Source organism: Rhipicephalus microplus, chromosome 1, assembly GCF_043290135.1.
Source record: "Rhipicephalus microplus isolate Deutch F79 chromosome 1, USDA_Rmic, whole genome shotgun sequence".
Classification (NCBI taxonomy): domain Eukaryota; kingdom Metazoa; phylum Arthropoda; class Arachnida; order Ixodida; family Ixodidae; genus Rhipicephalus; species Rhipicephalus microplus.
The window spans coordinates 237,528,443-237,540,680 of NC_134700.1; the positions used below are offsets into that span (position 1 = coordinate 237,528,443).

A 12,238-nucleotide genomic window follows, 5' to 3' on the forward strand; every position below is an offset into this window, starting at 1 on the left:
AAGCCGATAAGGCGTTATGGTAAAATCAATTTCTTTTATTTAGTTATTTATTTAGCAATAGCGATAAAAGCGCTGACATCATCTTCGAGTAATATTAGTGGTACTTCACCCAGCATTTAAAGGGTTCAACTCATTTTTTTTAATTTTCTATCCTTTTTAACATTGTTATTTTGCATTCTACTATATCAGCTGCGGCTATACTTCGTTTTCCTGTAGCTAATACGTATTTCAATTAAACATCTTCTCCTATGCAACGTGCAAGCTTATTCTTTATAGCACGTCGCTTATATATTAACCAGCTTCTACGTCATGGTTTACGGCTTCCACGTTGAGTTTCTGCATTCGGCGCCAGCCAGCATTGAAACATTGCACTATTGGGAAAATTGCACACGGCTGGTTATAGTGAACAGTGTTTCTCGTAGGCTGCCCGCACACCCTGGTAACATCTGCAGAGGTATAGCGCAAGAGCAGTAGCTGATGGTTGCCCTAGAATTTCAAGTAGAATGGAAATGAACACCCTCGCAGCTGCGTTGCAACCTGTTAACCAAAGTGAAAAGTAGCGTCCTGCTCCTATGCCCGTAGGAAGGGTGTGACCCTCTACCCTTCGCGATGTAGTGGATTGCCTAGACGAACCCCCGTAGCTGTTGTAGAGGTGTCGTGATTCGTCGTAGAATCGGCTCTTGCATTACATCCCCCTAACTCCCTTCATCGGCGCGGAGCAATGCAGCCATCAGCCGTTTTTGCAACGAGGACGGCTCCTTCGAGCACAACTCGACTCGCAGTGGTGTCACATTTTCATTGTCACGTACAGTGCCGCTCCCATTAGGTACCCCGGGCGACACCAGTAGGATCTGAGAGGCTGGAGTGCCCACACCCCCCCTTCGATAGCCGATATAGGCTCCAGTGGCAGAGACGACGAGTTTCCTTGAAGACTCGTGGGCGGCCTTCCCATTTAGTGCATGCGACTGTTCCGCTTGTGTGTCTCTGCTTCGGAGATGCCAGCATTGCGCCTGGGCTGAGACTGAAACTCTGTTCTGCATGAGTGTGGGGCTGCTGCCTGACAACTTTGTCGTCTCACGCATGTCGATGCATGCTGTTTGCACGCATGCAGAATCTTCAACGCTTCACATCATATTCATAAATCACATAAGTCATCAAAAAAAAACGTTATAACTCAGACTTTGCTGTTGATTGTCTGTTTACTATGGCAGGTTCTCCTCTTAACGGAAAACCTGGGCATATAAATTCAATTGGCTGCATAAAAATCTCAGCAGTAAATACGTGTATTCAATCTTCTGAAGGGTCTGCACGTAACACTTTAAAAAAGTCTTAAGTAAATGACCCTTTTTTTTCTTCATGATACGTACGTTGTGTTCACTTAAAACTAGTGTGCATATATGTTGTGTATTTGTTTTGGAAAGAAGACCTGTACACCAGCTCCTACATTTGTGTTTAAATGTCCTTCTCACGTTTGCAACTACTCAGTGCTTCTGCCCTTACCAAGAACTCTCTATCATGCGTGCTTAGAGCTGCTTTTTAAGGTTTATTTGCCAAACCAAAATGACCCTGTTGTACAAGCTTGAGCACTCATAACGTGAATCCGGCATACTTTGAGAGGTGCTCGATCGGATTTTCTAAGCCATTTCTCATCAACCATGCCCCCACGACAGGCATGCAAACTCTGCCGGTGCGCGCATTCTCATCTTAAATGTGTTCTTTGGTGTTTGTCTTGACCTTTGAGTTGGTGTGCGCATAACGGTGCAGCTTAGAGCTAACCAACAAGGGCTAGTCATTGTTACTAAGATAGAAATTTTGTTTGTCATATCGTTGTTACCGCGCTATAGTAGAGTCGAGGTAGGCAACACGTCCCTATTATAGTTCAGCAAAAACGAAACGCTGTCATTACCCAACCTATCTGAGCAGAGCTCTAGAAACAGCAAGTCATCAGATAACACTGCGTGAGCCGAGGCGTAGCGGACTCAAAAGGAAGATCTCAGTAGAAATGATGCCGAGACGCAAGAAATAAACACAACTTACTGTCCATTTAACATATGTCCCATCACCCAGGAGCTCCATTCTTCCCGGTACGTCGTATCAACTAGCGCGTCATTAAACATAACTTATCAATTTGGTGTTCTCATCAAATATGGTTTAATGTTTCTTTGCAGTACAAGTATAATATATTAAAAATTCGCTCAACCTTGTCTGTTGATTGCTGTGAGCATACATCTTGTCCGAACTTTAGAGTCAGAGAAGTGTAAAGCATGTTTCGCTGAACGACCAGACCTGCGCAGAGTAGCCCGAAAGCGTACGGCGAGCTAATTTTAAGCTGCCAGCCCGCAATTTGTGGCCGTAGTGGTCGGTGTTCCCGTTATAACTGCTCATGGCTGTACGTGCCACCTTTTGGCCAGTCTCTCACGGCTTTGTCTTGTTGCGTTCTCGCCTGCCAGCTCTCTGTTTTCTGGGTGGTGCGCCATTCTGCGTTGCGTTGAGCCCCTGTTTCTCCCACCGCTTCACCCAATCTCTCTCTTTTTCTCTCGGCTTCTCTCTCGTGCCGCGGTCTTTCTTATGTGTTGGGCAACCTGGCCAAGCAAGGCTGTGTTCCCCCCTGCATGCGTGACGTGATACCCCGAAGCCCGGATGTTTTTGCAGCGCATCACTAAATGGGAAAAGTGACGAAGGCTATTCGCACCGCGGGTGCCGCAGAAACGTCCCCTTTCACACTGGTCCAGGGTAAGTAAAGCGCGCACATGCGACGCTCCCTTTTGAACCCGCAACAGCCTAGCTCCCCGGAATGAAGAAGTGCTGCGACGCCAGCCTGTGTCCCCCCTGTGACGTAGCAATCCTGATGCCCACGTAGAGGTGCAGGTTCTTTCTCTCTCTCTTACACTGACACGCTCTCTTTCTTTCTCTTTCTCTATTTCTATCTCTCACTCTATCTGTCTATCATCCTTTACGCGTAGATTCTTCTGACGACGGAGACAAACTGTAGACACTCCCGTAAGCATTCTCTGTGCGAGTCCTCCCTATGTCCGAACTGTCTCCGATTTCTCTACACTGCTCAGACTTAGCAACCCGTTTTCTTCCCTGCGTAGACAAGGAGGACTTCTCCATTAGAAAATGCGTAGAAAAGGCAGCACGCGTGCCAAGGAGTTATGTGCGTGAGCTTCGGCACTGTCTGCCTTTAGTGGTTGGCGCGTAACGAAAAAAAAAAAAGAAGTCTTGTCACGTGCACGTGGTGGCCTGTTTAGAGTGTAGGTCTCAAAGACTGAACGTGCCCTCTCGCTCATAACTGAGAGCTTAGAGGACGCATGCAGCGGTTTCGGCGTCCCGCTAGTGTCGTAGAACTCGCGGGTCTCGCACGGAGAGCGTATTGTTATCTTGTCACTTCACTGTTACGTGTCTTTAAAGTGTGTGACCTTGAAAAAAATAGCTCCTCTTTCAATTGAGAAGTGAAAGCAGCGTCTGCGACAAAGTCGATGTGCTTCCATGCAGTGGAAGCGGCTGTTTCTGGTGCATTCACAGGAAATTTCGATTTTATTTTTATATCCAGAATATTTTTCTCGCGTCGGCTTCAGCAGCGCCCACTTTAGCCCACTAACTGAGGCATAATATTTTGTAAGTGGTAAAAGCAGTCATTGGCAGTTTGATTAGGATTACTCAGTACATCGCAATCAAAACGTGTTAAAGGTGATATTTTCAGGGAAAAACAGCAGTAATGAGATAGATGCGAAGAATAACAAGCAGATAGCTCAATTAATTGCTTATGTGGCGAAAGTGGAGATGCAGTGAGTGTTCCCTTACAAAATAAAATTTTAAACGTCTACAAAATAAATTATACTCTTCACCTTTCCAGACAGGGCTATATTTCCCGGAAGGAATCGAAACTATCTTTTTTTTTCGAGACATTGAGAAACAATGGATGTACAATTCATCATTCGCACCACTGTAGAATACGATGCGGTACCCTAAACAGTTCGTGCATTGACAGTGAACATTTTATGCGCACTTGTTTACCATTTTCTGAATAAAACGTGTTTTTTATCATGCTTTTACGTGGTGCATTCTGTTGGTGCGAACAGTAGACATTCTGGTACAGTTAACGACAAATAAAGAATTCCTTTTTTTTTTCCTGATGACTATTTACACCATATTGTAAACGCGTGAATTTGATAGAGCACGAATCTTGAAACACCGACTGGCACCTCTTTATAAGTGGTGTTCAAAACTGAGCACTCGTGAAGATTTTCCGTTTTGCGACAGCTCCCCGCGTCTCCAATCGGCAAAAGCACTGATTGGGGACATGTTTGTGCAACTGCGAAGAAGCATAATTGAAGTTTTTGCGCACACACACAAGGACACAGAAGAAGGGAACACAAGGACCAGCGCAGTCCCTTCTTCTGTGTCCTTGTGTGTGTGCGCAAAAACTTCAATTATGCAGCAGTACCAACTAGCCCGTCTTTCCGTATTATGCGAAGAAGCAGTCGATTGGCACAGAGTTTGGCCAGCGTATGCTGCCGTAAAGCTACTTATAGCGCAGACGCTGCTTTGGAAGCCACCGCTATTGTCGCCGTGAACTCGTTTAGCCACTTCTCAAAGATTGTATGCGATCTCTACATTGTCGTTTTATCGGTTGTATGCAGGATATTTAAAGTTTGTTGCGTAACGCGACTTCATGCATCTTAGACTTCATTGACGTCATTGTGAAACACCAGTCACCTTGCCGGCGCTCACATCCTCATGGTTTGCACGTCCACAGTGCACACGTAGAAATAATCATGTGTTGCCGTCACTAACCGGGGAAATTCGTTTGCAAGTCACATGAAGAAGAAGAAATATAGACACATAGCGTTGGATTGTAACATAACGGAAGCCTATCGATTAATTAGATGAAAAGTGTTTATATCTTATGATTATTCATAAATATGGTTTGTTCCGGCAAACAGAAAAAAAACATTTGCGCATTTATTTGGGCAGCTTAAGACATTACACTGATTTTTCACAGGCGTCTGGGAGAGACGACATGCTGACATGTCTGAATTGCTATACAACCATTTTGGTTGCATAACATGTTTTCAATACAACTTTCACATCCGACACCTAAAATCTTTACCAGATACTTAATGAACGAGGAAATGATCTCTGTTCTCACGCGTGAGACTGGCCGTAAAGACATGCACCACTCAGACGCCCGTAAAGAGTCTGTGAAAGTCATGAGTACGCCGATAGCGTAAATGCAGCATATATCGTTGCCACGTATATATAGCTAGCTACAGTGTTGTCGTTTCACTCCCTGGTTAGCGACGGCCGCGTTGCTTGCAGTGCATCTGACTCCCCGCTTTGTCTGCTTTCTCTCTCTCTCTCTCTGTCTGTCTCTCTCTCTCTTCTGTCTGTCCTCCCTTGCTCCATCATGCGGACATTGGTTGGCGTGGAGCAGGCCAGCCTGAGCCTACCCGGCTCGCCCTTTAACCTCCGTAGGGGCAGCCGCGGTAGTCAGCTGAGCGTGAGCTGGCGCAGCAACGGGCGTCGCCTGGGCGATCGCAAGCCTCTCGTCCTGCAGACGTACCGGGACGCTCAGGAACACCTGCCGTATGCCGACGACAGCAACGCCGTCACGCCAATGTCCGAAGACAACGGCGCCATCCTGCTGCCCATGTACGCCAGTCTGGCGTCGCGGCACTCCAGCTACACGTCGCATTCGTCGCGCCTGTCGTACACGTCGCACGGCGGGGACGTCTTCTGCCGAGGGGGCGCCGTGGCGGGCGCGGGACCTGGCGCCGGGGGTGTCCTCACCAAGGAGAGCCAATTGCGCTCTCGATCGCGAAACCTGCAGGGATGCTACTACTACGAGGTCTCTCTCTCTCACCCTCTTCTTCATCTCCTTCTCACGCTCCCTTTTTCAATCTTCTTCTTCTTTCTTTCTTTTTTTTTCTCTTTCTCTCGGTCTGTTCATTTGTTCTTCCTCTTGTTATGCGCTTGCACTCTGGCCTCTGCCACCTTCATCACGCTTTGTGCGCAACTGCAAAGATCTCCTCCGCCGGTCCCGTAGCGAACCCGCCGCCGGCTGCTTGTAGAAAGGATCTCACGCGTGCACCCGCACGCTGCTTTTTTGGTTCAACTCGTGGCGAGCCATCTTTTTCAGGCCGCTCCGCACACCGCGAATGGCCGGCAACCACATGGAACGTGTCCCCGACGTGTTGTCTACGCCCCACTCCTACTTCACGCTGATCAGTGTCCACCGAGGCAGAATGGCTGGATCGGTTACGTGGTTTCATTTAAATCACAACATCACAACAGACCTGCATTACCACCGAAGCTTGATTTAAATTGAATTGCGAACGTCAAACGCCGTGAAATCAATTCACTCAACGCCAAACGTAAGCTTTCTGTACTTTTCATGTGGTTGCCGTTCAACGAGTAAAAACTGATCTGCTAAAGCAGCGAGTCTTTTGGCACGTTTCCAAATCATACATCTTGTCCAATTAAAGATTGTCGTGAGGATAAAGAGAAAGATACATGACGTCATCAGGCCGGTCTTCTTCGTCGATGCGCAATCGCATGCTATTTCGCACTTTTTTTTATTCAACTTATGTTCCGTCTAATGGGATATGACATTTCCTTGTGAATTCTACCTATTTCGTCTCTTCCATGTCGTGAGCAGTCTGAATGAATTCATGCTATTGCAGCATGGACAGACGAACACAGTAAACCTGTTTGTCTATCAGTAAAACGAATGTCTATTAACTAACCCTTCTTCACTATCTTTTGAACGGATTATCATCATTACAGACCACAGTGCATGGGCATGGCATGTCACACCTTTTAAAATTTTTTTTCACCACTTACATCCATAAACTACATCAGTCTTGTTTCTTCTTTCTGTTAAGCCTTAAAGAAAACATTAAGAAAAAAAGCATTTCTTATACTGTATCGTCTGCGGACGTATTATGTGCTCCAGGCACAGTAAAAATCAGAAATATATGAACGGAAACAAGCGCTGTCGCATTCACCGTTGTCGTGTCGCCCACAAGAGGGATTTTTGGTTCTTTTTTTATACTATCGAATGTTTTTATTGTCAGGAGTTTACCAGACTAAGGAACTATCGTTGTTTTGTTTTTTTTTTAGTTTTTTTTCTTATTTATTCACTACAGTGCTGATTGTTGCAAGCATCTTTCAATAAAGTAATTCTTCGAGTAAAGCTATAAATTCGCTGGTAGGCTTACAAATTTTGCCACCATGAAAGAAGGCATTAGCTTCGAAACAAAATAAATGCAAACGTCGTTTCATAAATTGGGTGTACCTTACCTGTTAGCTTCTCCAAGTTAACCAATATTTTAAACGCACTTATTCCTTAAATATCGCAAAACTAAAACTAAACGACATTATCAAATGCCAAAAATTTTTAATTTGCTGGGAGTTTTGTGAACGATACCTAATTACTTGTACAATTGCGCCCATTCTGCATTTTGTGAATGGAACACTTCGTTCCAGGAAATGACTCTGGATGGGGAGGAATGTTTGGCTGTGAAGAAGCAACCAGACAACCCTTTTATTGAACCGTCGCAGAGGCAAGGCCTCGTAGATATGAAAGGTAAGTGTCACCTGTTTTTCACAAATTCAGCGTCCCGTTGCCACGTCTGGTATGGTCGGCAGAGAAAATAGAAATGTGCGGTGAATGGCTTAGACTGTTCATCAAAACACACCGTGGTTAAGTGTCTTTGTGTTAGTTTGTTTGAGAAATCAGTTACAATCTTGGTTGATGTACTCGATACCCGTGAAGCTCGAATAATAGTTACGAAAAGGTGGGTCTTTTTTCTCGCTTTCATTGCATACAACATTCCTAAACTTCAAAATAACTGTATGTTGTTAACCATTTGTGGGTATTCATCATAAATTAAGAATTAATAATTTGGTTATGTTATATTAGTTAACTTATTCAGTGATGCCTTAATAATGATGTATGTCTGGCAAACGCTTCCGCTATTACGATGCGTGCGGCTATAATAAAACTAATAGTGGCTAGAAACAGCACCATAAACAAAAAAATTTAAAAATGAGGAGTGACAGTTTTACACTATCATCGCGCACACAATCAGCTACAAGAGCTTTGGTGCAAAAATACAAATGCAAGAGGAAAAGTGAGAGGAAACTTGCACGGCGTCATTTCGTGCCAATGAAAACTATGACTTGAAGGTAAGCAGTAGTGCGCCAAATTACTCATTGCGTTTAAGTGCATCAACAATACGTTCCACAGGAGTCTGCTCATAAGCTAGTTGGTCAATATGCTTTTTTTTTTTAATTTGGGAGTACGTGCACCACACCCAAGCGTTGACAAGAAAGAAACGCAACAACGGCATAGACTGGCACTGACTTCCAACAAACTTATTTGGAAAACCTGCAAACCAAATTTGATATGTACAAAATTGTTGTCTCAATCTGAGAGACTCAAATGGGAACTAAGAAAGACTTAATTTCTTTATCTGTAAGGGCAGTCCGAGCGGTTCTTGAGTTTCTTTTGTGTCTGTGTTTTATGGATCTGCATATACTCTTCAATTCACTAACACGTGATTAACCTTAATGAGTTGTGCTATCAATGCTGAAGCTTTATGTATCGCTTTACGAAAAGACAGAACAAGCCTCATGCTAATACATGAGCATAGCGTAACGTATACTTCTTCACGCTCTGTCTCTAACTTTTTCAAGACTACGTCTTTAAAGGACATCTTCAAATTACTTCTAACGTATGTGATTATAATCCCAATTTTATCGAATTTTTTTACTTGATGCGATTCGCCTAGAGTTGCGACCTTATTTAACTAGCTACCTTATTTAAAACTGAAGTGCTGTATACCAGCGCTGCCACATGCCGGCTAACTAATGGCTGATGTTAACTAGCCTCAGTTGGTTAGAAAAAAGAATTGATGGGCGAGGTAGTATGACTCATTGATAGATAAGCACTTACGACGAGAACCTGTGTGTGATGAGCACTTATACGAACCGATGTGTTTGTATGTCCGTACATACCGAGGGTAGATCTTGGACAGAAATGTAGCGCAGAATAGTTGGCACTGGGGCAAGTTGGAAGTAGTTATACATTAGGTGCCGTGTGGGGCGCTGTACTACTTCTTGCATCCTCGTTTTAGCAATGCCCATTTCAAGAATGCATGGTTGGACAGAAATGTGTGCGTTCCGGCGTCCTATTGCTAAGTGAACTCTTCCAAGTGAACCATGGTCATCTCATGTTCCTTATTTGTTTCAGTTCGCTATATGTTTTTCATTGCTTGTTCACTTTTTTTACGGGCACATATTTTTTCGCTGAAGAAGACTTATGAAATTGTAGCATCCAAAGTGAGGTAAACATCAGTCTCCCAGCCGCAAGCTACTTAGGAGAGAATACAATAGAACAGAACAAATAAGGGAACGCCTAATAGACGACCGACAACATACAAAATGGCTACGATACGAGCAGCGTTCGTGTTCTTGTTTCACGCTGCTTGCTTTTTAGCGCTATTTTATTTGGAAACTTCATCTAGACGAAGTTAACGCTATTGGCTAAGATTGGCTGTTTGGTGTTTGAACACACAGAATGTCTTCACGTACTTCCATTTATTCACTGTATTCATGCGTTCAGCGAATGAATTGAGTGCTAATTTCTTCTCTCTTCTTTTCTCTCTCTCTCTCTCTCTCTCTCTCTCTCTCTCTTTGTAGACGTGATGGTGCTTAACGACATCATCGAGCAGGCCGCGGGGCGCCAGAGTAAAGCCAGTGAGAGAGGTACCTATCAACTCCGATTTCACGCTCCGCCCTTTCAACCCAACCCGCCCTCCTCCTCCTCCGACCTTTACTTCTTGTGTGATCTTGTGTTCCGCAAAAGAGCACGAATCCTTCGTAGGTACTCGCCTTGGATTTCTGGCACATGTGCCTGAATTTGTTCTCTTTTTTTTTCTCCTGTATGGAGTGCTAATACCAGGCGTCGTCCAGCGTGGTCATTCCAGTGTTCAGCCAGAAACACATAGTTATACTAACGGTCCGATTTACAAGAGCATTGAGCTTTTGCGGAAAGCATCTTTAAACAACTATATCGAGAGAAAAACGCGAATCACTTCTTACATGAATTGTTCGCTTTTTTTAGTTTTCGTGATGTATACACGTCAGACTTTTATGTACAACCACAAAACCTGTATTTCACAGGGTAACGCTGCATTACTTGGTGTAGTGATTATGGGGCACGACTAAACTATAGCACAATTTCAAAAAAATCAAACAAAAGGCCTGTTCTTTACCAATACATCCGTTCAGTGAGACGTCCACAGTAACCACTATACCATTCAATATCATGGCCGACTATTGATCTGCTTTTGTTTTGAACTAAACAACGTCTGTTCGCGGACGCACTACTTTATCAGCTACACTTATCGCCCCGAGACTTCAAGTTTGTTCTGCAAACACTAAAGCATAAAAGCTGAGTGCGTGAACATTTTTCTTTATAAACTCCTACATACGTCATCGGTGACGTAAGTTTCCGTGCGTAACGACTTGACCACGTGTGCATACCCTGTAGTTGTCATGTTCGTGTGCACGGTACAGAACTGTACTTGTGTGTGAAAACCTACTGTGTTTCTCATTTGTAGTGGTGTGTTCTTACGAGAATATGCGAGCATGCCGGTTTCTTTCGAGTGTGCATTTTAGCTTTATTTGTAGCCTTCGAGAAATGTTGTCGATGATTTCATTGCAAAAGGCATGTGACACGCCTGCGAGTTGATCTGGTTTTGGTGCCATCACGTTTCATGCCACGTGATGTTTATTTATTTATTTATTTATTGTTATTATTATTATTTTGCAAGTTATGACACTGAGGGGGCAACACTGACTCAGTCGAAAAGTTGCGATAAGTGCTTGAGAAAAGCAGGACGAGTTTCACAATCTCCGTATCCGCTTCATTCTTTCATGGTTCAAGGATTGCTTCGCCTTGTAAATTCAAAAAACAACATGAATTCTGGTATAGAAGAGCACACTATTCGAAATTTTAAATGTCCAGTACGTCCCCATAGCACCTATTTTTTTAAAAAAGGTTCGAAATAGAAATTCTGGTGCATCTACAGTTCGTAAAAGACTGCAAGAATATATCTCCAGATTTCTTTTCATGTCAGGGAAAGGTAAATGTTTTTCATATTGTGATTTCTCTTTGTGAATGTAGGAGGTGAGAGGTGAAATTAGGTACTATCACGTACATCATATTTCTCCCAGCTTACCAAAATGTGCGAGTTCGCAAGGTTCATGCTAAAATGTATGCAAAGGCTACGTCAATGCCTAATCGTACTTTCCAGAGACTTGGTGCAGGACGCACGTTCTAAGCTCTTCCTCGTGGTAACGGCGACTGAGCAAGTGTAGCCCTTCTCGGTGGTGTGTGTCTTGTGTGCCTGCCGCGGTTTGGTGAAGCCCGTCGTATCTTGCCCCCCCATCGTGTAGCTGCCTGTGTCCTTTTTTTTTTCCTCGTACCGTGTGTCCCTAGCTGGCGGCGTTAGACGCCCCCCACGGGCTCACTGGCGGCCATACTTAAACATTATTCAGTGTCCATTTATTATTTCCCCACAGAAAGGGAGGAGCAGGAGAGGCCCAAGTTCAAAGACAAGTGCATGGCCAATTGCTTGAAGTGTATAGACATGTTCTGCGTGTGGGACTGCTGTTGGTACTGGATCCGCATCCAGGAGATACTAGGACTCATCGTGTTTGATCCGTTCATGGAGCTCTTCATCACTCTATGCATCGTGGTCAACACGCTATTCATGGCCATGGACCACCACGCCATGGACCCAGACTTTGATAATGTCCTCAAGAAGGGGAATTACGTAAGTGAAAGTGCCTCGCTGCGTAGTGCCCAGTGCGCCGTCGCCACCGCCTGTGCTGCCGTGCTCTCCGCCCAGTGCCTGTGTCTAGTTCCGCTTGGTGCTACCACGACCGCATCCTTTCTAGTCTTTCATATCTTGCACCCGACGTAGCTTTCTTTTCTTTCTTCTTCTATAAGCGCGTAGTGCTCCCTTTTCTTTTTTTTACGTCGAATTCGCCAAGCACAGCAGTTGATGCTTGGCACGCCACGCCCCTCCTGCAACGCTTTCGGAGGGGCTCCATGAGGTGAGAAAAGTCGGTATGTTTTTTTCGCAGTTTCAGTGATCACGCTTGGTGAATGCGTAGAATGTTTCGTTTTTCTGCACGGGTTCGTGAGTCATTTTTTGAATTC

At 44.5% G+C, this 12,238-nt stretch overlaps 1 protein-coding gene across 1 annotated transcript in view; it reads left to right on the forward strand.

Annotated features, from left to right (window-relative positions):
* Positions 1 to 12,238, forward strand: part of para (sodium voltage-gated channel paralytic) — a 225,265-nt gene that overhangs the window by 179,616 nt on the left and 33,411 nt on the right. The window contains exons 11-14 of the mRNA XM_075891653.1: positions 5,438 to 5,851; positions 7,492 to 7,591; positions 9,709 to 9,774; positions 11,596 to 11,849. Of these exons, the coding sequence (XP_075747768.1) occupies positions 5,438 to 5,851; positions 7,492 to 7,591; positions 9,709 to 9,774; positions 11,596 to 11,849 (834 nt within the window). The remainder of the gene's footprint in view (positions 1 to 5,437; positions 5,852 to 7,491; positions 7,592 to 9,708; positions 9,775 to 11,595; positions 11,850 to 12,238) is intronic.